The sequence below is a fragment of the Cyanistes caeruleus genome, chromosome 2 (genome assembly GCF_971803275.1).
Source record: "Cyanistes caeruleus chromosome 2, bCyaCae1.hap1.1, whole genome shotgun sequence".
NCBI classification, from domain to species: Eukaryota; Metazoa; Chordata; class Aves; order Passeriformes; family Paridae; genus Cyanistes; species Cyanistes caeruleus.
Window position 1 is genome coordinate 52411950 of NC_141702.1, and position 27940 is coordinate 52439889.

At 40.0% G+C, this 27940-nt stretch overlaps 1 protein-coding gene across 2 annotated transcripts; it reads left to right on the forward strand.

Annotated features, from left to right (window-relative positions):
• The first annotated feature begins 461 nt into the window (after positions 1 to 461).
• TRMT11 (tRNA methyltransferase 11) lies at positions 462 to 27620 on the forward strand. 2 transcript variants are annotated; one of them, XM_086876999.1, is made up of 13 exons: positions 462 to 928; positions 4666 to 4731; positions 5474 to 5547; positions 6765 to 6846; positions 6944 to 7036; positions 8097 to 8231; positions 9885 to 10041; positions 14728 to 14808; positions 15440 to 15604; positions 16975 to 17047; positions 17745 to 17876; positions 21199 to 21319; positions 27028 to 27620. In XM_086876999.1, the coding sequence occupies exons 1-13, from the start codon at positions 704 to 706 to the stop codon at positions 27157 to 27159; spliced, it is 1536 nt and encodes a 511-aa protein (XP_086733125.1). In that variant the 5' UTR covers positions 462 to 703; the 3' UTR covers positions 27160 to 27620. The 2 variants fall into 2 exon arrangements, with proteins under 2 accessions (XP_086733125.1, XP_086733126.1); XM_086877000.1 differs by lacking the exon at positions 462 to 928 and adding an exon at positions 2874 to 3151.
• The last annotated feature ends 320 nt before the right edge of the window (positions 27621 to 27940 follow it).

Here is a 27940-nt window from a genome sequence, read left to right on the forward strand (position 1 = left end):
TGTGCACTGTCGGCTGTGAAGGGAACACGACCAGTCAGCCTGGTGTCTTTTGGAAGCGATTTGCCCGGGGGAGAGGCGAGGCTGCTGAAAAAGAGGTTAAATATCTGAAGATTTTAAATCCACTCACAGTTCTACAGCAGCGAAGAAAGTAAAACTGATTGAGGTGAAATCCAGAAGTAACTCAGGAACACGGGGCAGTAAATCATGCCTGCGATGTCACACGGTGCTCCCTCCACCGAGCCCGCAGTTACCGCCGAGCTGCAGTACTCACTCTTCTCGCAATGACGCCTTCCCAAGAACTTTATCCCGGTGCTCGGCAGCCCCTGAGACTTCCCAAACAATCCGATGCAGTGCTGCCTGAGCTGCGGAGAGAGCAAACCATTGCCGAGCGGCAGCAGCGGCACACCAAGCCATGCACAGGGGTGGGAAGCCTCTCTCCTGCCGGAGCGCCGATTAAAGGTGGACACACTCACGCCGTGCCGACAGGGCTCCCTCACACTCTGGGAGTTACTACGCACAGAAGATATTATCTGCAGCCGAAACGCCAATACGTGGTGGGAGCAGGGGTATTTTCCTCATCAGGCACTGCAAGGAGAAGTAAAAGCCCAGTTGGCGAGCGCGTCTCTGTCTGCAACACCCTATTTAGTGCGGAAGACAGAGGCAGAAGAGATTGTTCTCCCTTAAAAGGCTGCGCTGCACGGCCATGTCTGCCGGCTGCGGCCCGCGGGCAGGCAGGCCCGGCACCTCTGCGTGCGGCCCACCGCCCACGCCACTCCAGAGATTGGCTTGTGGACTGGCTGTGCAGGACGTGGTTATTCTGAGGAATGAGGGACAGATTATATCCCTGCAGAGATACAAGTGTGCTATAGCCACGTCTTTGCTGGCTGGTATCGTTCACCTGTTGAAATATGCAAGCCGGAGTTTCCAGGTAGCACATGAGTAGAGCTGATACTCTTACCGGCATTTGAAGTTAAAACATAGGATTAGTGCTGGATTTTCTACGGGGGAATAGACAGAAATGCAAAATCTGAACAGTTTAACAGCTGAATTACAGATTGGGTATTTCTGTATTTGGAAACGGTTGTTTTAAAAGTAGGATTTCATGGGCATTTGCCCACGTACATATGTCGGTGCTGTTGCACATGAACCCATGAGCAGGGACAGGATTCCTTAAATTCCCCAGCAGAACCTCCAGGTCAGTCAAAAACTGCTTGTGTTGCCTCTGGGTGAGAGTGAGAGTGCACGAGGTGAGAGAAGAGTGGCAACACGATCGCCAGAGAAGGGAACTGGGAATGATAAGCAACAGCACACTTGAAATAATGGCTATTCATTCACGGCCTCTCACATTGAAACTCGTGATTGTTGTATATTACCATTGTTATTTTCTTTTTGTGAGAGGAAAGTCGTTAATTCTTGGTTCCTGGATAAATTTCAAGTTCAGTAATTACACTTTGTGTATATAAAATTCCCCTGAAGGCTAAAAAGTGTAAATTTTCTTCCTCTCCCTTCCTAGAAGGGTTATGTAATGTTTTTAAGATGACTCCCCACATCCACAGTAACAAACTGCTTGATTCTCTTCAGTGGCATTACAGGAATGTATGCTCCGTTTCCAAACACAGCATCTGAAAAGCATTTTGTTTTTATGTCAGAATCAAATACTCTGTAAATCTTACTTAGTAACTTACATTCACTTTTGAAGTAAGTAGAGCAACCTGTAGACACAGACAGAGATTTTGCATGGATCCTCAAATCAAAAGCAAGAAAAAAACCAGGGCTTTTGTTAAAGTCTTCTGTAGGAAACAGTATCAGTGAAAAACAGGTATTGACCTTGTGAGAACAGACAGCAATGCCCCGAAGGTAAAGCAGTGCAGATAAAGTAAGCAAAAGCCAGTTTCAAAGAGATTAAGCTTAAAAATAATACCAGCAGCCCCTTCTAAGGAGTTTCTAAAATGGACGCAATACAGCTAAGAAATTTAAAGTGAGACAGACTGGAAAAATAAAAGCAGACTTCTTTCACTAAAGCTCTCTCAGCAATTCCAAGATTTTGTAAGCAATCTCAGGCTCGCAGGGTTTCTCAGCAGTTCAGCTGGCTCTCAGCACTCAGCTAGTGAGGTGAACAAGCCAGATCCACATCTACCTCTTTTCTCTCTCTTCTAGAAAAGCTCACGTTTAGGTGCCAGGTCACTTTTGATTGCCTTCTTGTCAATCATCATTGCTAAAGCTTCACAGTAACCTCAGTTTTGATCACTGCATAAGGGATGACTGGAGAAGCTGCAGGATGAGATTATGGAGATGCAGAAAGAAGGTGTCCCGTGCAGTGCTCAAAGGTCATGGCAAAATCATAGCTATTTAGAAAAAAACAACAAAAAACAAACCTGTCCAAAAATCCCTACATAAAACACAGAACATGAGTTCAGTCCTGAGCTGGCCTGGTCCTAATAAACAGCTTACCAAAAATATGAGCAAGACAAACCTTTCGGATCAACCCAGTAGGGAGATCAGTGAGTAGGGATTACAATTATCGAGACTAGATATTAAAATAAAACATAATCCGCAATACAAACCCCTTTTTGCCCCTCTGCCGGACCGTCACACCTCTGCCCCTTCCCTGGGAATGTGTTCCTCCACCTGCTGCGACACCCACGCCGCCAGCGCTGACCTCCTTCCCACGGAAAAAGGAACGCGACTCCTTTGGCATCTGTTAATTCTTAATGTTATTTAATGCTCCAGATCCTTAAATGTGGTCGGGAGAAGCCGCAGCGCGCCCCTGACAGTGAAACACCGCTGGGAGAGCGTGTCCCCAGTGTACACGGAGTTATTTATAAACCACACGCAGGCACTGCTGCACTGACACCTGGCGTGCGTGATACAGCACACCCAAAATACAACTACAAGGAGGCTGAGAAGGAGATGAAACCAGCAGTAACTCCTGGAGAGCTGGCGCAGCCCCTCGCCCCGCTCCGGGCGCCGCAGCGGCCGCGGGGGTCTCGCTGCCACACGCCCCTTCCCGGGCTCCTCCCGCCGCTCCCGCCCTTCCCTGCCGGCGGCGCATGCGGGAGGCGGGCGATGGCCGGACATGGCGCTGGCGGCTCCGGCGCTGCGGCGCTATTTGCTGCTGCTGGCGCAGGAGCACCTCGAGTTCCGCCTGCCGGTGAGCGCTGCGCGGGACCGGGACCGCGACCGGGACCGGGACCGGAGCCGGGACCGGGGCAAGGGCTGGGATCGGGATGGAAATCGGGGCCGTGTGAAGCGCTGCCCTCCCCTCGGCTCGCCTCTCCTCCGGGCGCTCCCGGACAGCCCTTCCCCAGGGGAGCCGGGCCCCGGCGGCGGTCCCCTCCCTCCCTCCCTCCCTCCGGGAGAGCCGGGGGCTCGGAGCGCCCGGCGCCCCTTCCCTCGCCGCTCCCCGCGTTCTGTGGGAAGGGACCCTCAGGCGTAGGGTTCCCGCTTCCCCCTCCTGGTGCAGGCTCAGGGAGAGCCTCCGCGTGGTGGCTTTAAGGCAGCACTTTCCTTGCCGCTCGCTTTTCCAGAGCCTCTGGCGCTAGGAGAGGTTGCCAGCAGAGTACCCGGGGCGCCACGCGAGAAGCGGAAGCTGGGGTTACAAAAATGCTTTCAAATTTTTGGCTTTGGTGACTTTTAAAGTTTATTTAAAGATAAGTGGGCTTAAGTGTTTAAGCCCACTGAAAGTGTTGTTAGACGTCAGATCCCGCCAGCGCGCCCTGGGTGCAGGAATGGCTGGTGCTGCCCTGGGCACATGGCAGGGCCTCTCCCGATGGACTGACTGCCCAGGGAGCTGCACTGTCCCTGCAGTGTCCAAGGAGACACTGGATGTGGCACTCAGTGCCTTGGGGTGTTCCAAGGGGCGATGTTCCCTCATCGATTGGACTCTTACATGTTACCGAACGTTCAGTGTGTCTTGAATAATCTATTTCCCTTGTTTTCATTAGCGTTTTCTTGTGTGCATTGCTTTTTCCTATTTGCTTTATGGGACTGACACCTGGGTTTATGTACTTATGATCAACCCGCGTTTTCTTTAGGCAAGGTCATTTTATCATAAAAAGAATTATACATATATAACATAGAAAGTTTTTCTTTTTATTACCAAGGTTTTGGTGGCACTTGGTTGATATGGCTCTTGAAGAAAGTAGAACCATTTCTCATTTCTTGTATTTTGGTTGCTGCTCAGCTTGTTTGGTTTTGTAATGAGCTGTGTTAGGGACATGATTTGTCAACAACTTAATGAAACAAGCAAGGACAGATTTTTTAGCCAGATGATCTGCTGATCCTAGCCCTGGGTCAGTCTTACTAGTGAAACATCACTTTTATGTGAACTAGTCTGAAAAATATTTCAAGAAGAGAGTGGATAATATTGTAAGATAAATGTTGTTGTAAGAGTATATGATTGAACAGTAAAAGATTCCAGTGAAGGAGAAAATGTGAAATGGTGGGGTTTGATTACTGAAATTTTCCTGACTTTGCCAATGAAATTTGAGAAAGTTGTTTTTATGGCAGAGAAGTCTTAATTTTCGGTTCCTGAACAATACATATAATCTGAATTTACTTGTGAACTTCTGCCCTATCCACCATCTGCATTAGAATCCCTCTTCCTCTTCTCCTCATAACATTAGTTAATGATTCTAAAGCCTCACCTTTATATTTTCACTTTAGGAAATAACATCATTGCTCTCCCTTTGTGGTGGACAATTCAGTGGCGAGCAGGAAATACGTGTAAATGTAAGTAAGGACCAAATATTTTACTTGAGTATATGAGTGTATATGGTATGCAACTATGTTCTTTACAGTATTTCTGTTAAATGTAGGCAGCTGAATAAATATTGAAGTTTCTTAGGAAAATCGGGAATCTTCCCAAATCTGAGGACTTCTCAATTTCAGTGAAAACTCAGAACTGAAAAAAAAGATGCACAAAATGCACCTCAGGATGTCTTCTCTTACCAGCATGAAAAGAAGCACTGCCCTCTGCTGGGAGGCTCTCCTTGATTTTTAGAATGTCTAAACACTGAAAGCGCTCAACAGCAGTTTGAAAATTGTTGTTTGCCTGTAAATCAAAGAGGCAGAGGAGGGGTGCAGCTAGGAAACCATATGATTCTGGTCTTAGTGCTTGCTCAGAGAACATAATTGGGATTTAGTTACTGCTTGTGTGTAACAAACTGTTTCCAGTCTTTAGTAGATGAATAATCAAGAGAAGTGGGAACAATATTTTACCAAGTCAGTTATGTTGGGAAAGATAAATACGTAACAATTCCTCAGACATTCAAACTAAGTAAACAGTTTTGTCTCAAATCAATTATTTTATCCCCACATTCTCTGTATGATTAAAGTTATTAGATTTATTTTTTATTGTTTTTTTTGATCTTCAGTATGCATGTTCTGTTTTTATAGAACAAAACCGTGTAGTTGTGTAATTCGTGTGACATCCTCCAGCTAGGTATTTGCATCACTTATCTTTTGATTGCAGTCTCCATTTTGGATTCTCAATATTCCTTCAGAAGAGATGGCAAGGGGACTAATGAAGCGGACAGTATGTGCAAAGTAAGAGATGAAAAATCTTGTAAATAATGACATAGGCTGTGGGATTTTGTTATATTGTAGCAAATATCAATTTTGTATGGAGTTCTAAAATAAAGAGTCTCTGATTCCCTCCAGAATTGAGAAGGTGTTACTGGAGCCTGCAGGACTCCTGTAGGACTGAGTGTATGTAGCATGCCCATCCTCTTTACTCAATGTATGATCAATTCAGGGTCTTGAAATGGTGTTCTTCACTCCAGAGACAGTACTTGTAGTGTCACTCATGTTTTATGTGCCTTGTATAATGTTGAGTTAGTGGCTTGTTCTAAAGTATGTATGTAATTGAAAGATAAAACCAGTGATATGTGAAAACTGACAATCATGTTTGGAAGGGAAATGTTGCATCACCCTCCCTCAGTGCTGACACCTGAGCCTTCATCCCCAACTGCTGCAGCAGAGGTCCTTTCTAGGAAATTCAAGAGCACAGGAATATGCTGGAGTGTGATTGTTCCAGCTGGTCCATTTTAGAGGTGTCTGAATAGCATGCTTTCCAGAGAGGCACATGAGAGAGGCCTTGAAGTACGGTTCAGGATGAGAAGCAGCATAGGTGTGTTAGGTCTCTCTGACCATACTAAATTTGTCGTGTCTGTGTTGTGTTCTTCAGAGCTTGGGCTCCTCTGCAGAGTGTTGCACAGTCCCTGTTGAGTGCTTATTGTTTCAGGTGTTCAGTTTTACCTCCAGTGACTCGGGCTCTCCACTCTTGCCTAAAGAATGGAGTGCTGCCCTTAAAAAAGCAGCTGCGGGAAGCTAAGGGAGTAAAGTGTGACAAAACAGCTTGCAGATGTTCTGCACACCGTGCACTCTCAGCTGATGTATGCTAGTTCTATGTACAAATCATAACTAGCCCATGGCTTATTTTTCTGTCCTACTACTGGTTGTGGGGAGATGTGTTAGTTTTAGAATAAGATCACTGGAGTACCTCCATTGTACTGCTAATCAATATGAAAAGCTCTGAAGCTTTTGGTATGTTACCAAACAAAGAAAAGCATCAGTGAAATATCAGCCTAGGCTTAAAAATACTTGTTACAACAAAAATTAAAACATTTGTTGAAAATTAAATGCCACACTTTAATACGCCATGAAGTAAAGCTTAAATACATTGGCCAAGTAGGTTAAAAGGAATAAGTAAGTAATTTTCCTTGCTTAGTGTGACTGCACTCTCAAAAACTTTGTAATTTCAGGTCTATATTTGAACTGTGGGGCCATGGAAGATCTGCAGGGGAGCTCTATGCATCTTTGAAGAGCTATCCAACAGAGAAGATGGTATACATAAAAACAATCTGGATAACATGGTTGCTTAAGCCTACTGAATAGCACTGCATCTGTACTAATTAAAGTGTCTTTGCCTTTTTTTTTTCAGCTTCCATATCTACAGTCAGACTCTACTTACAAAGTACATATTCATACATTTAATAAAACACTGACCCAAACACAGAAAATAAAAAAGATTGATGTAAGTAAATAGTTAAGAAATCTTCATTTAGTTTAATCTATTCATGTTGTTTTTATTCCATGCTATATGTGTATTTAAGTTTCTTCAAGATCTTAGGGAAGTTTATGGCTTATGTCTTATCAGGTCTAAATGAGATTTTTGTGTCTGAATTAACATCCTCTCAAAGTTCACGACTTTTCTTTTTTTCCCCCTATAAACCACCTGTTTAAGGCATATACAAAGCCAAACAAATACCACTGCTGATTTCAGACCAATGTGCTGGGAAAACTGAAGCTTATTGCTGAAAACTGTAAGATTCAAATAGCAAGAGTTAGGTGCTAGATTCTTGGAAAATCTGTTACTTGGTCTCCTTATTAGGGTTTTATTGTTGCAGAATGTGGAACAAGTGACTTCAGCTGCAAGCTGTGGATTGTGTGCTGATCTCCTGTTCTGTCATCATGTTCTTGTCTGTACTTGTGCTCTCCTCCTAACTGTATGAGTAGTTAATTTAGGATTTTTTTTCCAAATTACTGTTTTTCTGCTCTTCTACATTCTATTTTGGCAGCTATTTATTCAATTTACTTCATTTATAGAGAGTGAAAGTATCTGCATTAAAAGTAGCTATTTTCCCCTGTTTGTTCAGTTTTTGTGTACATGAAATAATGATAAGTATGTAAACTGCACACCACTGAAATTTCACATCCCATTGTTCATCACCAGTGTTGTTTTTATAACTTGAAAATTGCATAATTAATATGCACAGTTAATTTTTTCTGAAGCTGAGTTCTGTTCAGTTAATAAGAAGTATTATGGTTCCCAATTTTTAATCCTTAATAATTTGAGCTATCTTTGTTTAGAAGAAAGGCATTTCAAAACTCCATTGAAAATTGAATGAACTTTTTAATACTAATATACTATTTCTCACAAGTGAAACTGTTGTTTGTGTACTTTTTTGCTGTTTTTTTGTTTGGTTGGTTTTCGTGTTTTGGTTTTTTTTTTTTTTCTTGGAAGGAGGGAAGGTACCTGTTTAAAAAAAATTGACCCTGTTTATTTTTTTACTCTGTTTTTCTTTATTGTATAGGCCCTTGAATTTCTGCCATTCAAAGGAAAAGTAAATTTAAAGAATCCAGAACATATCTTTTGGATTTTGGAAGATTATGGAATGAACCCAAATGATGTTCCAGAAGAGCCCATTCATCTGTATTTTGGTAGATGGGTGGGTGAGCATGTTTGCTTCAGTCCTTACCAGCTTGTTTTTTCAGGAGAGTGTACTTCAGTTTAAATGTAAAAGGTGTTTTGGCTTTTGAGAGAAGCAGAAATTACAATTGTCTCAATTTGTCATTGCATAATACTCTGAAGCAAGTCTTGGGAGTCCTTACTGTGACTAGGAAAAAGTGGCTTTACTTAACAATTCAGAGGTGGAAAAAAAGTTGTTTTATCTGGAAACACACCTTTGTCTTGCTGTCCACTGAGAGAACTCAGCACAGCAGTGAGACTGCACAGCTGGGGTGGTGTGTTACATCTTTTCGGACCTCGCTGCAGCTGAAAGCGCCTGTTTCAAACACATACAAAGATCTACAGAACTGTAGATGGCTTGTGGCCCTGCTGAGTGGCATCAGCCTCACTGGAGCATTCTTTAAGTGCTTCAGGTGATCCTGGCAGGCACATCCATGCCATGGAAAGGTGCAGACTGATCCCTGAGGCTTTGGACATCAGTGAGTCCAGCCTGAGGGAACACGGACAGCGCAGAAGGAACCAAGTACAAAAACGGTCTGGACCCTGTCATCGGTAGTCTCCACTACAAATGTTCTTGCCTGCTGGCCATATGCACTCTAAACCTGCTGCATTATTAGGCTATCCTGAGGAAATTTCATCTGGTCTTTTATGTTTTTGTGAGGAAAAAGTGGCTCCTCAAAGGATATCTCCCAGAATGGCACTAGCCACTGATAGGAATATGTGCTTGCAATGTCCTGGGTCAAGGGCAGCTAGAGAGAGGGAGAGCCACTGCAGAGGTTTTGTAGCTATAGTCAGTGGCTTGTGTACAGAGAAGTTAGAGATTCATGTGATCTGTTGGGGCCTGGGAATATTCCCCATGTCCATGATTAATGTGCGAGCAGCCTCTGTTGTGGCAATGCTGGAAAACATTGCAGCTGTTGTCCCATCTGTGGTGAATTCCTGAAGTGTTTAAAAATGACTAAACCAGCCTGAAAAAACAGGCAGGTGTATTTTCTTAACCCAGTAAGACTGATGCTGAGCAGAGGTGGGGGGATAGTGTTTGAATGTGTTTCGTTCCAGATTGCTTTGGTCTTCTCCAACATACTTTGAAAGTCTAATGTAAAAATGATAGTGTTTGGTCTTTGTTTGCTTTTCCCTTAAATTTTCATCTGTCAACACTATCCTAAATTTAGATTTTGAGTGGGACAGAAATGCCCACTCAAGAAGGGAAGAAAAGAAAAGAAATTCTGTATGACCTTAAGTGTCCGTGTGTGTACATGCTTACGTTAATGTGCATTTCTAATCCTCGTTTTTTTTTAAATCCTTTTAACTCTAACTTAATTCTGCTAAGAATTGTTTTTCTGATGTTTAGAATAATAGCAGAGTTACTCTAATTGTAATTTCTTTGAAAGAATTTTATCTCTAAAATGTTTGTACATTTTTAACCTCTGTCTTGAAGAATTTACCCAGGTGTTGAACCAAGATATCTGTTGCTTGGAAAGAAGTCTGTCATATTTTCAGACATCAGAAAGCAAGATGATGTGTTATGAAGTGAAGTTACCTGGTTTTGGATGGTGTCACTTAGCAAGTCTGTTAGCATATCTGTTTATATCTTGTATCCAGGACCTGACAGGGATTTTAAATGTTTCAACAGATTGCAGATGGCCAAAGAGAACTCATTGAATCCTACAGTGTAAAGAAGAGACATTTTATTGGAAATACGAGCATGGATGCCTGCCTCTCTTTCATCATGGCAAACCACGGGAGAGTAAAACCCAATGACATTGTATATGATCCATTTGTTGGAACAGGTATATATATATATTTTTTTCAGCTGGTGGGAAAAACTGGAAGATTGTGTTAGTGCTTGCACCACTCTTTAACCTGGTGTCATGACTTCTGGTGCCCAGCTGATATTTGAGATAGTACCAAAGGCAAAAAGGTGTTCATAAAATTAATGGTTTGTTAACCTGAAAGGGATTTTGGGGGAAGGAGAACAACTTCCAGTGATATAACCAGTTTATTTTGTGCATTTAAAAAGTGTGTCTTCACTGCTGTGTTTTATGCCACATGGCCTAAACACCAATCCTTGTGTGTCATGGTCTGCTTAAGATCAAAGTGACCAAGAATTGGAATTTGGCTAAGCATTTCCTTCAGTCACTTTCAGGACATTACAAAGATCAGCATTTTGGAGCTGGCTCTTAGGGGCGTGCTGAGGGCACTTCTGATCATACAACACAGCATAGCAATAGGGAGGTCATAGTGTTCCTCATAGTGCTGCTTTGTTTTTCCACTACAGCCTGTCTTCAGGATACTACTGCTCACACAAGGTACCCTTCCTCAGCTGAACTTTCCTTACCTTAGCCAGGAGGGGGAGCTTCTATTCCACATATTGCTGTGCATGGCATAGAAGTACTTTCTTGCCTCAGGGAAACTCAGCAGTACATGAAATAGCTGATCTATTGTGTCAGCTGGTGCCATATAATTATAGCAGAGTATATTGTGTTAAGCTACCTATAGTAATATCTTCAAAAATGTAGCAAAGTTAAACTCAAGTCAGCAGTGCCCTGGCAGCCAGGAGGGCCAACCCTGTCCTGGGGGCATCAGGCACAGCATGGCCAGCTGGGCAAGGGAGGGGATTATTTCTGACCTAGAACCATAGAATTGTAGAGTATCCTGAGTTGGAAAGAGCTCACAAAGATCATCAGAGTCCAACTCCTGGCCCTGCACAGGATGCCCTGAGAGTCACACCATGTGCATGAGAGTGTTGTCCAAATGTTTCTTGAACTCTGTCAGGCTTGGTGTTGTGACCACTTCCCTGGGGAGCCTCTTCCAATGCCCAGCCACCCTCTGGGTGAAGAACCTTTTTGTGATGTCCAGCCCAAAAGTCCCCAGACAGAACTTCAGGCCATTCCCTTGGGTTCTATCACTGTCACTACAGAGATCAGTGCCTGCCCCTCCTCTTCCCCTGACAAGGAAGCTGTAAATTGCACTGTGGTCTCCCCTCAGCCTCCCCTTCTCCAGGCTGACCAAATGTCCTCAGCTGCTCCTCATACATCTTCCCCTCAAAGCTCTTCACTCTCTTTGTTGCTCTTCTTCGGACACTCTAATAGTTCAGTACCCTTCTTACAGGTGGCACCCAGAGCTGCCCCCAGCACTGGAGCTGAGGCTGCCCCAGCTCAGAGCAGAGCAGGACAATCCCCTCCCTTGCCCAGCTGGCCATGCTGTGCCTGATGCCCCCAGGACAGGGTTGGCCCTCCTGGCTGCCAGGGCACTGCTGACTTGAGTTTAACTTGCTGAACTTTTATCATGGTGACCACATGTGAAATACGTAGATCTAAAAATACTTACAGTAATGGGAAGATGAAGAAAAATCTCTGCAGAGAAGTTAGGGAGAGAGAAGGCTACACTGGTAGGGTCTCTAGTAGGATAAATTCGTATTAGCTTGTCTTCTCTGTGCCATAGAAAAAGAGCATGGGTATAATATTTACAGAAACAGAAAGGTTTGGTGAACTCTCTTTTTGTCTAAAATTTTGTTCATATTGGACTGGATTTTTTCACGCATAGGAATATCTTAGAAAATTTTCTCCTCTTTCTTGTGCTTGTCCTTTAAAAGGTTCAGGAAATTTCTCTACTTACCTCTTAGCAGTTGTTTTCATTTTGGTGTCTATGGTTTTTTGTCTTACTATAAAACCTGCTAACTTAAACCACAAAATAAAGTGTCTTGAGAGCATTCTTTCTCTTGGGAGTGAAAATTGAAGAAAAATAAAAAGGAAGGGTAAAGACTGTACCCTAAAGAAAAGAAGAAAAGAAAAGAAGTAGAAAAATGACATAAAAATTACGAAGCTATAGAAATTCAAGGTAAATGTTGTGTTTCAGTTTAAAAGGTAACAGAAACAAAATTCTCCCCAAATTGCTTAGTAGTTTGAATTACAATTTTAATTTTTTTTGCTAGATATTTGTAATATAAAGGCTAGAGATTAAAGGGGACACTGGAGATACTGTGTGGCATGCTGTTTGTCAGTAGAATGTATTTATGACTAAATAACAGTGGCTTTTGCACTTCTGTTGAGTAAACCCTAGGAATTTCAATTGTTGCTTGGGGACCTTTAGAGATTTTCAAGTTTGTCAGTACAACAATGCCCTGTCACTGGAGTTTCTGGGAAGTGGGTTGGAGTTGAGAGTGACACAGTGATTTTGAGCTTATTGGTTTGGAAAAATATATATTCAGGGTCTGAGGAGCGTTTTGAAGAACTGCAGTGTTTTTGCCTGATTTTTTTACATTGAAAAAGCGAATAGTACCAAACCAGAATGGCCTTGCAAAATGGTTCTTGCTTGTTGCAAATTGGTTTTTGCTGCATAAGCCAAATCACAGGTCTTTCATGTTAGTAGTAGTAGTAGTTAGTGTAAGAATGGACAACTTGCATTTTTCCTTGGACTACAAAGTGCTCTTTGACTAGGCTGACTTTTAGAAGACTTGATAGCCCCTTTTTATTGTCGAGTAGAATTGGAATGGCCAAGGCTGTGTTTTTAACTTCCATCCATGTTTAGATATTCTTTCCTCAGTGCTGGGCAGAAGGAAACCTGGAACCTTCTAGAAGAATAAATCCAGTCTTTTACATGAATGTTTTGTGCTTCCTCTTAGACAGTTCAGGTTATCTCAGTAATCTTTTTGATTGTTCCTTTAGAAGATACTTGTAATACTGCATAGTTGCAAATGGCAGGATGTTTTTCTTGGACATCCTGGAGGACCATACCTGTGTTGAAGGGGTGGAGGAACAGTGTATGATAGGAAGGCATGAAGCTCTGTGCCATCGTCATTCTGCTACAAGTCACCAGGGACAGAGTGGTTCCCCGATTAACCCTTTGTTTGTGTCTGTTTCTGTTTCATAATCAAAGGGCTGGCCATAAGAGTATGTAAGTATCCATGCACCTTCTGCAGGAACACAATTGAACTAGTACAAGCTGAGATTTATTAAAAGCTGTAAATTCATGATTTCCAAGCTTTTTTTTTTTTTTTTTGTCTGTGATTAAAAATATTCTTAGATGGGCAAAGGACTCTCTTCTTACTTTTTTTGTAGGACTGGGTGGTATGCCATACTTGGGGTCAGGGCTAGCTAAATTTGTCTTGACCCTCTGGATGTACTGCCCATCTATTCTGAGGGATTGCAACCAAGAAGGGAAATGGGTGATTCCTTTGGGGTGAGTAACCTTGTTTTTCCCTGATCCATTTCACAAGATAAAGCAGAGGAATTTTAAAAGTTTTTTTTTGTTCTTGCTCACCTTTAGTTTTGGTAGAGTTTGTTACCATATGGTGCAGAAGTTTTCTGGTGCACACAGAGCACATTAGGGATTTGCTGGTGCTCACTGGGTGGCTCAGGACTGTGCAGCCACCTGAGATGGTTCTTTCCTCTCTCCTGGTGAATGGGAGAACTGGTGTCACCCCCAGCCAGCTTGTGCATTGTCAGCTCTTCATCCTGCAGCAGTCATTCTCTTCATTTAGCAGGACTGTTGACATCAGTGGGGTTCACAGCCTTGTTCTCAGTTGTTGTTCTTCTCTAAACCATTCTGGTAGCCACAGACCTCTTTATTAATAACTTGACCACACAGGTATCTGTTCATCTCCTGCAGTCTGTCCATTACTTCCTTTGGAAGCTCTTAAAGAGTTAATGTCATTTATTCTTTTCTGTGGGCTGTTCAGATGTGGTCAGTTTCAAGGGGAAATCACACTTTTTTTTTTTATTAGAGTGTTCTTTTATTTTTTAATTAGGAAGGCAGGTTGCAATAGCAGTAATTAGAAAAACTGATTTTATTACAGAATAACTACATTGGCAAAACTACTGACAAAGTAGGTGGCAGCCTACTCACCAGACAGCATTTGTATGTAGTTTTCACACTTGAGAACAATTACAGAAACTTTTTAGGTATTTATGTTTACATTGGAGATATTTATATTTGTAAGGCTCTTGACCATTGTTAATTACAAGATGGGAATAGCCATCTTATAGAAGTCTGGTTTTTTAGACGCTGTTAAAGAAACTGGCTTTGAGAACAGACACAGTAGAACTGCCATTTGTTTGGTGATGGTTTTTCCAAGTGTTTGACAAGTTTGAAATTCTGCTCCTTGCAAAGTAGAATCAAAAGTTTTGGTTCATGTAATGATAAAAGGATCTTGCTGCTTAAAATACAGAAAACCATAAACAAAACTCCTGAACAATCTCCAGAGATGAGGAGTGATGCAGGGCATAGCAAGAGAAGGAAAATCATGTAGAGCAGACAAAGGACTTGGTGCTATTATGTCTGATTATAATTACATAGTAATTCCAACTGGTTGATAGTTTTACTTCTTATTTTAGTGTTTGTTTTGGTTTTTTTTCTTTTCCTTGGGTCTAGTGTGATGCTGGTGTAGGCTCCTGAAGTTCCTGAGGAAAAAAATCCTAACACAGGTGACATTTATGACAGAAGTTTATACTTTTCCTCTTTTCTCCCCATTCTAGGTGGCCTTCTAATCTCCTCAGCACATTTTGGGGCATACGTGTGTGGTACTGATATAGATTACAACACAATCCATGGATTAGGTATGTTACATATTTTGAAGCCACTGAAATCTTACCCTCTGGAATATAAGAATACTGATGTAGCTGATAATATTTAGTGCATTTGAAAGCAGCATTAATCTTGGCAGGATTTATTTGGTCATGCATAGCTTTATTCACCAATTTACATGTATGCTAGTTAAGATAATATTTTTAAGGCAGAAATATTTTTGAAAAAGAATAATGAAGACAAAGTTCCAAATAATAATTACCACAGCTGTGTGCTGTTTTAACCTATGATGTGGGAAGCTCCTTAAAACCTAACCCAGGAACCCTTATCTAACTCTTAGTTCTCTGCAAATAGGCAAATTATATTCAACCTAGTGGACAGGGTTGTGACTGGGGGGGTGGAGAGAGCATCTTGAAAACCAACATTTTTGTAAATGTGTTCTTTGACATTCTATGTAGATGGTGCAGCAGAACTGTTCTCATGTATTTTTTTTTTCCTTTCTACTTGTGAAGTTTATTGCAAGTACTTTTGAAAGGTTTTTTTGGTGATATTTGATTATTTTCCTTTAATTTAAATGGTAGAGTGTATGAAAGCTTTTCTTATATAATACTTTCTTGTTGAGAATACTCTTTTTTCCCACTTCCTTTTCCCTCCCCTTCCCAGGCAAGGCAAGCAGAAAGAACCAGAAATGGAGAGGGCCAGATGAAAATATCAGAGCTAATCTCCGACAGTATGGTTTAGAGAAATACTACCTCGATGCACTCGTTGCTGATTCTTCAAGACCAATATGGAGAAAAGGGATGTTGTTTGATGCAATCATTACAGACCGTAAGTTTTTACTGCCTTTTGTTGCCTGAAAGCAGTGACTAAAACATTATTGTCTGTGTACATTGATTAAATATCTGGACAAGTGCTCAGGTCTGCAGCTTCCATGTTTCCAAAGATGATTGTTGGGAGCAGCACTATGGGAATTGGATCTGCATTTGACATCTCTGCATTTATTTTAAGGATAGTTATTAATGTGTAACAAAACTGCCAATGACACTTTCTTCCATGGCAAGAATGTTATGTTCACCAGCAGAAATCAATATGGCTGAAAATCATCCTTTGAAGAAGTCTCCTTCAGTAAAAGCATAACATGATTGATGCATAGAGACTTCTTATCAGAATGGTCTGGATGGCTGTTGGCAGCACATTGGAGTCTGCCATGCATCTCTGATGGATGTCTGGAGACTCGTGTTAAGTGCTTAATGTAGTGCTTCTAAAGAGAAATTTTAATGTGTTTCCAGTGCACTTAGCTACTGGAAGCAGGAACAGTTTGAAAGGATCTGCATTTTTAGAAACCTATTTACTAAACACCATTTGTCTTGTATGAGGGGAAAAAGAAACCATGGGGGTAAATGAAAGACCTTGATACAGCAATTTCTGATCTCAAGTTCTGGCTTTTACAATTACACATTCATATTAATTAAGAATAAATGACTTTTTTGGCGGGGTTGATTGCTGATTTTTATTTGGCCTGTTCGGCAACATGACAGTGTAGAATATTAACATGGACTTAGAACTGAGTGTGAAACAATTTGTAAAACTCCTGCAATGGTTACATTGGAGCTTCCATGATGCTGAAACAAACTTAGATTTTTTGAACATGAAGTAAGTATGTTATACTATTAGAAATGTGCAAAAGATGTATGAGGAAAAACCTTCTCTTTTTCTCCTTATGTGTGAGAATTACCATTTGTGTAATGTGCTGACAAGAAATTCTGATATACTTAATTTCATTTTGAAAAAGGTTAGTTAAGTGCTATATATATATATATATATATATATATGCCTGTCAAACAAGAAAAGATGGGATTATTTATCACATGTTGGAAATCTAAGGAATATATTTCAACAAAAAACACAGCGTTGTCCTTTGTCATGTAGCAAACGTGTAGGCTGCTAGAAGCTCTTACAGCTGAAGGGATTTCCTTGAAACAGTTTTAAAGTAACTTATTGGAGCAAGAAACTTTTAACAGATCTTGAAGAAATTTCTCTTACTGACTTTAAGACTTCACACTGACTTAAGACTGACTTCAGTTTTTTTTTACCCTTGTATAAGCCACAGTTTGTGCACTGTTGTGTGTGTATGGTGTAATTGTATGTTATTTTGACAAAGGGTTCTCATCTCTGCATTTTGCTTTTGCTTTGTCTAGCACCATATGGTATCAGGGAAGCTCCTCGCAGAATGGGGTCACAAAAGGAAACAGTCAAGTCTGTTGAAAGAAGGTAGGGAAGCTGTCTCATCTGTTGTAGAATATAAATGTCTTAATGGAAGCCCAGTTGCAGTTTTAGAATATTTATTACTTCTTGGTTGGCTGTCAGAAGTTAAAAAATGGTAATAATTATAATTAAAGAAGAAAACCTCTTTTTGTTCTGTTTGTTCTCCCTCTTTATCCTTTGTGTGTGTTCAAATTTTGAATCCTATTTCTCACCTCTGTGAGCCACCATTAGCATGTGTTTCCTCTTCTCAGAAAGTTCTCTTTGGTCCCTGCAGACTGTGAAATCGTTCTAAAACAGAATACCTGTAATTTTACCTTAAACTTTTTTCTTCTGCATTTTCCACTGCTCCTTTCTTTTCAGAGATACTGCATGGCTTCTCCACTCTCTGGCCTTCCTTGCCTTCTGACTTTTACTCTGATTCCTTTAGAAAGCTGCTGTGCAAAATAACTATTGCCAGCATACCTGTTGTTCTTTGGACTCATCTTTAATACATGTGGAAGTCAAAGATAGTTAAGGGGGACCTTGAGAAGTTGTATTCCTCATAGTAGAAGTTGACAATCCTCATGGATTGTCTTGGGTAGCTTTGCAAAGCTCATAAGGTGCTTTTGTGGCTTAGTACATTTTTTTTTTTAATTACTATTATTAAAATTTTAAGTTTTCCTGTGCTCTTGTGTTTGCTTACACTTGTACATTTTTTGTTCAGCACAGAAAATCACTTCTTCGTTTCATCCAGTTACCATCTAAGTGACATCTTTTTTGACCTCTTGAAGTTTGGGGCAGAGTATCTGGTGATGGGAGGAAGACTGGTTTACTGGCTGCCCATATACAGGCCTGAGTATGTATTGTTGATTTCTGCTGTGCTGTGTGTCAGAATGGATGCTGCATTCTCACTGTGCTTTCCTTTGGTACATAGTACAGCTGGAGCTTCCACAGTACCAGCACTTAAGAATAATGTCCTGACTTTGTATTTTAAAACCTTCCATGAGGGTTGGTTCAAAAGCTCCATGTTTTGTGTAATATCAGGAGATAATTCCTGACTGTTACCAAACAGAAAATGCTTTTGCATATCATTGTAAATGCATGTCCAGTGGGTTGAGGTTTAAGCTTAAAAAGTTAGACTTTCAAGGTGCAGATAGATTTCTAAGACGGTAGAAACAAGTGGTATTAGTATGTGTTTCTGCTAGAGTAGTTGGTAGAGGTGTATAAAAATCATCCTTGGTTCTTTGGGGTTTGGCACTACTGATAAAGCTTTCTTCTAAGAAATAAAAGTCAAGTGACCAAGAGATGGCAGTGAGAGACAGGAATTATCTGAGAGCAGCAGCTCTGTTAGAGACCAGAGAGGCCAGCAGAGACTGCGGGATCCTGTCTGCTCAGTAGTGCAGCCTGGGATCAGAACTGAGTGTATAAGGGAAAACAGCTGTTTGCATGCCTTATTTCAACATCTCTTAGATTAGGTTTGAGGGTTTTTTTTTAAATTTTTTTTTATAAAGATTTTCTACTGCAAAGTGAGGAGTTGATGTACAGTAGCTCTTTCAAAGTGTCTTCCAGATAGAGATGAGCTCTGAAGGTGGTTTCCACAGTGTCATATATTTCTATGTACATAGAAACCATAAACCATACTGTTACATAATGTGGGTGGTGTCCCTGGTTTCACCATGGAAATGACTTCTGATAGTCCTGTGTATCTCATACTGTTTTGAAAATTTGGAAATCAAAAGAAGTAATTTTTGATTCATGCTTCTGTAACAGGAGAGTGCACTTGGTAGTTTGCATGTTTTAGTAAATGATAAAATTGGTATTGTAGGCTTTTTTTTCTCATAAGACAATTCACAGAGAAAGCAATGAATGCCACTCATGGTATTATAGCTAATTTTCATGACAGTAAAATCTCTTTGGAATTAATGAATTTATTTTGTTCATCAAGTTACCAGTGTTTTTCTTTCTTCTCATTGAACTTTTGTGAAAGCATGCTTCCTCACTACAGCAGTGTAAAGTGTTTCACTTCAGATAACTTGGAAACTGTATATTTAGGATCAACTTTAGTTGCTGTTCTGGGGAGGTCTAGTTGAGTTGCCTTTTAAAAAGTGAATTTTTACATTCTACAAATATGTACATCACAAGTACATATATATGTACATACATCAAGTATGACACGAAATACTCAAGTTGCTAGAATTAGGATAGAATAGTAGGATAGTCACTTTACTTTCACCTGCAATAATGAACATGGGGCATTAAAGCAATTAAGTGGGGAGAAAATACTTTCTATTAACATATTGTATTATCAAATATCTCAGGCAACACCTGCCCTGAGTTTCATTTTTTGAGATCTTTGTATATTACCTTAAATTACCTTAAATGAAAGCTGAAACCTATGAATTTAATACAGAAAGCCATATTGAATGGGATGTCTGTTAAAATCATTGCTTCTGTATTTCTTACTTGACATGTTTGAGTTTTATCTGAAAGAATGTAGAAATATATTCATTAATGCTAACAGAAAAGGCTTTTTAACAACATGATAGTGATCTCTCCCTCTTCAAGATAACATCTCCCTCCAGAGTTTACTCTTTCAATCAGACATTGAAATCATTGTTGAGTCCAAATTCTTCTAATTCCATTAAAGTCAGCCTCCTGTATGATTATGGAAAGAAACTTTTAAAATGTTGTGGCAAGGTGCCTACCTTTGTAAAGGAAAGACAGTTTGGTGGTACTGGATGCATCAGAAGTCTTGTGTAATAGAAAAAGCAGTTGAGACTTAATTTTATTCTCCTTTGCCCAGAAGCATGTTCTGACTTCACCTAGCAGAAGCAGATACTTGTTTCTACATGAGAAGTGACTGAAACGTAGTTTTGTGGTCTGGAAATTCTGGAAAAAAGAAAAGAGGCAGTAGTGTTCAGGTTTTTTCTTATTTGCAGGTCTGTATTTGGGATTGAGTTACTTGTTTAACAGCTCTCTGTTATCTTAAGGAACGCCAAGTTTTCTACCAGCACCTAGATGGATCCTGTTTTAATTCAGACCAGCACCTTTACTTTCATTCAGAAAATCCACATCTTTACAGGAAAAATGTAAATCTCCTCCTTTGTACCATTTAAATCCAAGTCATAGGTATTAAGTTGCACAGTTCTGTGTTGCAATGTCTGACCTCTGTTAATCTTCAAACATTGAAGAATCATAGGAGTGGGTTTTTTGTACAGATTCATACCTAACAGTACCAGAACCCATTTTCTTTGTTATCCTTTGGTAACTATTACATGAAAGCTTATTACAAAATCTAGGAATAAATGACTGATCAATGTTCCAGTATATAGGAAGGATATCTCTTATTTATCATACTAGCTAGGTTAATACTTTTTGCTGCTCTAGTCCCATGCAAGGCTCTTACATCTTTAAATTTCTCTTTCAGCATTTGGAGCAATAGAAGGATTGAAAGCAATTTAGAGAAAACACTTTCTATATAGAAAATAGTATGTTTATGAGATGGGGCATTTAAAACACTGTAACTCTTGCTTCTGTAGATAGTAGCAATGTTGGCTTATAATTAAATCCTTTCTAATGTTAAATGATGGTGGACTTTTTGGGGTTTTTTTTCCATTAGAAAATATATAATGAGATAAATTTCATATAATGAGATAAATTTGTAATACCAAATTTTGAAGTTCAGGAATGTTATTATCTAATAAGAGCTGGCTTAATAAGATCTGAAATTGAAGTGAAATGATCTCCTTTTAGGGAGCCAGAGTAAAGTCTTTTATTCCTGCAACTTTGTATATGTTGACTGTGGAAAATATTTTTAAAATCACAGCTCTGACTGGATAAGTTATTATTCCTGCATAGATTCAAACATTTTCTACTTGATATTATACAGGCAGGCCCATGTGTAAATACATCAACGTAATTTAAATACATGCAGAAAATGGGGGGAATGTCTCTTTACTGTGAGGTTTTAATTTCTTCTACAAACTGCATGTCAAGATGATTGGAATATATGATGTTAAAACTCTGGAGCACCAATATCTGAATTTATTTAATCGGGTTTAAGTGCATAACACCTTTCAACTGTGAACCTTTTTGTGAAGAGTCTGTAAGAATTTTGTTTCAGATGCAGGTCTTCCACTTCATGATCATACGGCAGTAAGAATGATTATTTCTTCCAGATACACAGAAGAGATCATTCCCCGCCATCCGTGCCTGAAACTTATTAGCAACTGCGAGCAGATGCTTTCCAGCCATACATCAAGGCGCCTCATAACCATGGAAAAGGTGAAAGAATTCAAGGTAAGCTTGAATTCTTGATCATATTGTGTAAAATAGTAGCTGTTGCGTTCGTGACAAGTTCGTGCTATTCAGCATTTGATCCCTGTTTCTGTCATACTTTGGTTTTTATGATCAGAGTTTAGAGCTTTTGTAAAATTGAGCAGTGATTTAAGGGACTGTTCTGGTTTTGGTTTCTTCCTTTTTATTCTTGGTTTTTGGTAAACTCTTCATCCTGAGAACGTCCCTTGATAGTGTGAAAAAGATCTTTGAACTTACAGTTGCTTCTGAATCCCATCCACAGAGGCTTTGCCTTAGTACCCAAGATTCCATTGATTTCAAAGCCTATCTGGATGCTCAAGTAAAAACTATATATCTTTGTGGACCTTGCAGTATAGGTAAACTTTATTTAATTCTGTTACTTCATCTTTAGAGTTGTACATTTTAGCTTTTGGAGTAATATTGAAGTTGTGACAAGTACACCAAAGCACACTGGCTTTTTTTCCTGTTTTTGTTTTGTGACACACTAAGTGCCTCTCCTGAGGGACCAGGGAATATTGCATTCAGGTCTCCCTACCGTTCTTGCTACTTCTCTCACTTAGTACTGTTAAAAGAGATGCTAAACACTGTCACATTTGGCTCCGCAAAACCGAGACCAGTCTGGCCGGGGTTGCATGGCAAAATTAAAATAGGGATGGGTATGATGAGGATCTCCAAAAAACAAAGAACTTTAATAAGAACAACAACAGGACAGGAAGCATACATTGTAAGGGGAGGAATCTTGATGACTCCAGAATTGGGGGAACATAACAATGCCTTTGTAAGGGAACCATGAACCAGTGAACAACTACCATATATGTAAAATGTTCCCAACCAATCATAAACAAGAACTAGAAACATTGCTTAATATAGAACAACAACATTAGCATAATAACTCCCATGATCCTGTTCTTCTCACTGTAACCTAGCTAGATGTTTTCCCTCTTGGCATCCTGCTTCCCACAGCCTTAAGTTGATGCCTCCTGTGTGATCAGTCGAGGCCAACCCCCTGTCCTTCCCAGCCAGCCCAGCTCCCACAAAACACATGTGAGGCAAATTCTTAATGCAAATGCACTCAGTGAGTTTTTGTCAGCTGGAAGAGCTGTTTCAGATGGCAGGAGATGCAGTCAAACTGCTTTGTCTGTGTGGTGCTTGCATTAATGACACAGCAGGGGTTCAGTGCTGCATTCATAATGCTTGTGGTGACTGCAGTTCTCAAGCAACACCTGAACTTTTATAAACACTCTGTGTGGAGTTCAGCCTTGGAGCTGCCAACTTCACCAGTAGCAAGCCACGAGGGTAGACAATGAGAGTTTTTGACATGTGCGTCTCAGGGTGTTCAGGGAGGTTTTTGACAGCAGTTTTATTGCTACCAGCGCTGTAGGGTAACATATTCTAACCTAAAGAATACATCAACCCTTCTGCAAACAGACTTGCATCATTTGTTACTCCTCAGTGTGTCACCTGTTCTTCAGTTCATGGTTTGACAGGTTCATGTCTGGAAATGCTTAGCTCTGAGCACCTGAGACTAGTTGTCAGGCTTGCTGCTTAGATAAGACTGTGCAAGTGCTTACATTCAGTATTCCAGATGTCTTTTAGATAATTTACAGATACCAGAACCCATGTGTGGTTTCTGATGATGCAAAACTTGTCTAGTGAGCAAAATGTGTTGAATCCTTAGCTACTGCCTGCTTGGTTTAGGACCTTGTTGTGGTGTCTAAGATTTCCCCACCCCAGTGTCCTTTACCTGGAACATGTTTTTGCCTGTATTCATATCCTGAGCAATCTTTGAATTGGATACTCCCGACTCGCCAGATATGACCATAAAATTCAACAGTTACACTTTTGTCTGCTTTTCTAAGTGAAAGAGTGAATTTTTATGGATATGCTAAATATTTATGTTTCCAGACAGTTCCTGTCTGCTTTACCAAACTGGTTTGTAACAGGCCCTCAGTTGCCTTTTACTTCAGCTTAGTGCAGCACTTGCAAATGGCTGAGAAATATTACAAATCATGTTACTGTTATTATACAGTTCTTTGGTTTCCCCAGTGTTTGCCACCAATAAGGAATTGCAGGTTTCACAGCAAATTTTGATTTCACTATTAACACTTTAAATAAACTCTTAGCTGGAGATGAATTCAGTCAGTTCCTGAAATTGGTGTTGCAATTTGACTGGAATTTTTTGTAATGAAAAGGAGACCAAAGTGAAGGAAAAAAGTGAGTATGTCTAGGTGAAGTATTAATCTATCATAAGAAATTATAAGCATGAGGATCATATGTTGAATTAAAAACCTTGCAAAACTGGTACATAACTTACTTGTAAGCATTCTTACAAGTCTGTTCTTTTTAAGTTTGCAGTGAAATTGTGCCAACTGGAAAAAGTTTCAACTCAGTGTTGATGGGAATAGGCTTTTCCAGCATGTTTTTTTAACTACTGTTTCAGACAACTTTTGCCACTGTTCCTCCCATTCATCCCAAAATACACACTCCCCTCTTGCTTCCCCCACAGCATGTCTGCACACTGTCCCCTTCAAAACCCAGGGTGGGTAGGGCAGGGGCAGCTGCAACCTCAGCCCAGATTCCTGTGTTTCTCCCTCCCTGTGAGGCATCCCACTTTTTTAATGCCAAGAGAGGTGCCTAAAAGTTATGTAGTAAGATGTAACAGAAAACTTGACTGAAGGACAAACTCAGAGCATGTGATTGTCCAGGAAGGGACAATGAAGAACCAGGCACACAGACCCACACTGCTGAATGGGTCAAGCATTTCCATGGTCACTCCAGAGTTCTTACTGGTGTAGAATTTTTTCTACTGAATTTAGCAGTGTCTGTTCCTGGGTATACGACCCTGCTGTCCCTGATTTGTTAACCACTTTTTGTTTATAGCTGTATAACATCAGTACAAGTGGTTTCTATAGCTACTGTTCAGCACCAGATGTAGAGTGGTAGGAAGCAGTGATAAGGCTAAAAAGACTCTTTTTAAAAGGAAAACTAAATGTGGGTAATTACTTTGAAGCTGAACTGGGGCATTCCAGATGAATAAAAATCTCAAGAATGTCACTTAATATCTGTCAAGATTTAAAGAAAAACAAAATTTTCTTGTTATCATTCACCATCCCCTTGTCTTCCACCTCTTCATTATTTATTAGAGATCTCTACAACTTATTTTAGTGTTGTCTTTAGAGCAAATAAATTATTATCTTTTTTTTTTTAGATTTATTTTCTCTGTAGAGTTAAATTAAGCGTATCCCTGGTGTTCGCATTGTAGCCGTTCAACTTCTTGATACAAAATACTGTAAGTTAGGATTTGTTTGGAAATCCTTAGTCTCTAAAATCCAAGAATTTCAGTTACTTTGTTCATTCCTCATGCTGCCTTTTAATTAGTTAATTAATTAATTAATTCCTTTAATTAGTAAATCTCAACAGTGACTGGTATCTTCAGGCAGGTCAGGATTTCTTATTTTCTTTTCCCTGTTTTAAGGAGCAGTTCCCATTCTTGTTGGTGTTTGGGGTTTTTTTTGGTTTTTGTTTCTAAAGCAATTGCCATCTTTATTAGACAGTCATGCCTGTACAGGTGACAGGTAGGGAATGGAACCTCTTAACTGGAATTATTGCAATGTGGGCCAGGAACTTTCATTGTAATCTTTCCTAAGAAATCCATGCTTGACTGCAGATCTCTCATTTAGCAAGCAGTGTTTGCAGAGCTCTTGATGAGCCCTGGATTTTTGAGAGGAGATTCTGCTGTGGAGTGGTGCACCAAGCCTGTTTCCATCCAGTGTATGCAGATGCCCCTATTACACCTGTGTTTTACTTGAAGTTTGTTCTTTTATGCACTACATCCTCTCTTTTCCTTAACCAGCTTGGAGTAGAGGAGAGGGTTGTTTCCTTCTTCATCCCTTCTCCCCAGATCAGCATTTTGTTTCCTATGGAATCAAGATGAATGTTGTACACGTGTGACCTCCTAGAAGCTGTGGGGATTCATTTTTATCTTGAAGTACCTTTGATCTATATATCATTATCCTTCAGGGTCAGGTATTCCATCCATTTCTCAAGATAAGTGAATTACATAGCATTCTTGTTAAAACATCCCAGTGATATAAAAATACATGTTTATGTCAAAGAAGGATTTCTGACCTGGAATTTCCAGGGAAGAAAAAGTGCTCTTTTCCAAAGAGTGGCCGGAGAAGTGGGTACAGGCTGTGTGTGAGAGGAGTACATCTTAAATCCCTCTTGTTTCCTGTCTGTCTATGGCAGTTTTGTAATTCTTGTTTTTTTCAAAAACATGTTAAAAGCCTGTTGTTTATCAGCCTGAGAATAGTCATGGAGATGGCACTCTCTCACAGGTGACCAGAAGACAATAGATAATACAGTACCTGCATTGGGTTTCCTGAAGCCATTTCGTTCTGCTATTTTCCAACAGTGCTGTATTTAAAAAGAGCTGCTGCTGCTGGTGTACATGCTTTACACAATGGATATCTACATGGCACTGAACATTTAGCAAGTTAATTTAAGCTAGTGTCACATTCCTGATGTCAGCTGACATAGCAGGTGAGACCTACTTCAAAGCAGTATCTCATTGTGTCCAGGAGAGGGCCCTTCTACATGCAGACAAGCATCTTGCTTTGTTGAAAAACTTTTTCTTTCATTTTTAGAATGCTTGTTGCAGTATCTGAAGCTAGGAGAGGTGTTGATCTTGGTAGGTAACAACCTGGGAAGGCGACAAAAGAGCTGATGGCAGAAATTGTCCACTAGGATTCTCTTCATCCTTTCATTGTAATATTTTTGTAATATGAAAATATTGACTAAAATCTACTTCCAAGTTCCTACTAATGCTAAAACATTCCATGGCAACATTATTTTCAAATATGAACAAATAACCATATGTTTTAAAGTAATGAACCAATATCTCTGTTACTACATTGGTTAAAAAAACTGAGAAGAAACATGTGGTGGAGGCTTGGTTCTGTTGTGTGCTTGTTTTTATTTTCTACTTGCGCCACTCAGTTGTTCTATGTGAGGCTGCTTGTCACTGTTCCTTCCTGCTTTTGAGCATAATAGTAAACTGACATCACCCAGAAGCATAAAAACTGTTTTTAGAAGTTGCCATCAGTTTTCTTTAACACTCAGATTAAAGTTTGATGTAATGTTTATGTTACAGCATTGCTAATGTTAGCTGACAAGTATCTTAATTGTACAAAGCCACAGTACATGATGAACTAAACCTTTGTATATACAGTGGGCCAGTTTTCTAAACTGTGTTCTTGGCTGGTGTCAAATAGGTATTATGTGTAGGGATTTACTGTGTCAACTTTAACTTTCAGAAATACATGAATGCTGCACAGAAAAAAAAAATTCTCTGAATGTGCTTTAGTAACTGCAGGAACTCAGCCATTTTTGTTCCTTTTCTGTTTCTACCTGCCTTCCACAGACCTCTTACTGACTGAATTCTCCTGACAGTGTTTTTTTCTGGAAAGTAACCTGCGTGGTACCTGTGCTCATTTGGTCATGTACGAGTGGGATTCTGGTGATGTCAGCTGAGATATTTTCAGTGACTTAACTGTGTGCCATTGAAGTGTAAAACAAAAGCTGAGCTACCTTATACGTAATGGTTTGAAAAAGGCTGGAGGCAGGGTGGTGGCAATTTGTGCTGAACACACTACCCTCAAGTCTAATGTTTGTCTTTTGATGCCACGCAGGATCAAGATGAGAACTCCTACTTGTTGGATGGTCAGTATATGCCGTACAGGGGACACAATTCTTTCCGTGAGAAGTATTTCAGTGGTGTGACAAAGAGGATTGCCAAAGAAGAAAAGGACAATCAGAAGTAAAATATTATATAAACAGATTAAAAAATGAGAAAAAGAATGAAGACCATTTCTTTGTAAGGACATCTGGATATGAGCATTCATTTGGATGCTTCAGAAAAATAAATACTGCTTTTAATTTTAAAACAAGATGAAACCCACAACCCAGGTTGGGAGCAGTTCTTTTTAATTAGTTTTGTTTATAGCAGATTTTATTGTACAAGTTTTTTGAGTCTTATTTAATTTATATTTGTACTTTTAAGTACTAATGATGATTGACTAAAACCATTATTATTGTTCTTTCACCATTAGCGTTTACAAGAAAGTAGTAGTATTATTTGGCTTCTTAAACTGTGAACATCTGGCTGTTTTAAAAACACGTGGTGGTGATCAAGGATTGCTGATTAATAAGATCATTTTCATTTGTTTTGGTTTTTTTTGTAAATGATGTACAATAAACTAAGGTTGGCGTGAGGTTTTTTTAATTGTTGCATGCAGTAATTGCTTGTATGAATTCTACTTGCTCTGGCTGAGGTTACAAGTGTTCAAATCTAACAAAAAATGCAAAGAAACAACTGGTCTTAGGCACACCCCACAAAAAGAAAAGTCTCTGTGACTTGATAAATGCTGGAGAGCCTGTTAAACCACGTGAAGCCTGTCCACATCTGAAGCTCATCTGTACCTTGGATTTGCTTTTGCATTCCTAAACCTTGACTCTTGGTCAAGCCAACTGTCTGCAATTTTTGGTTCAGAAATCGATAGTTAAACCAGTAACAACAACAGCATAAAATCAGTAATGGTTCCC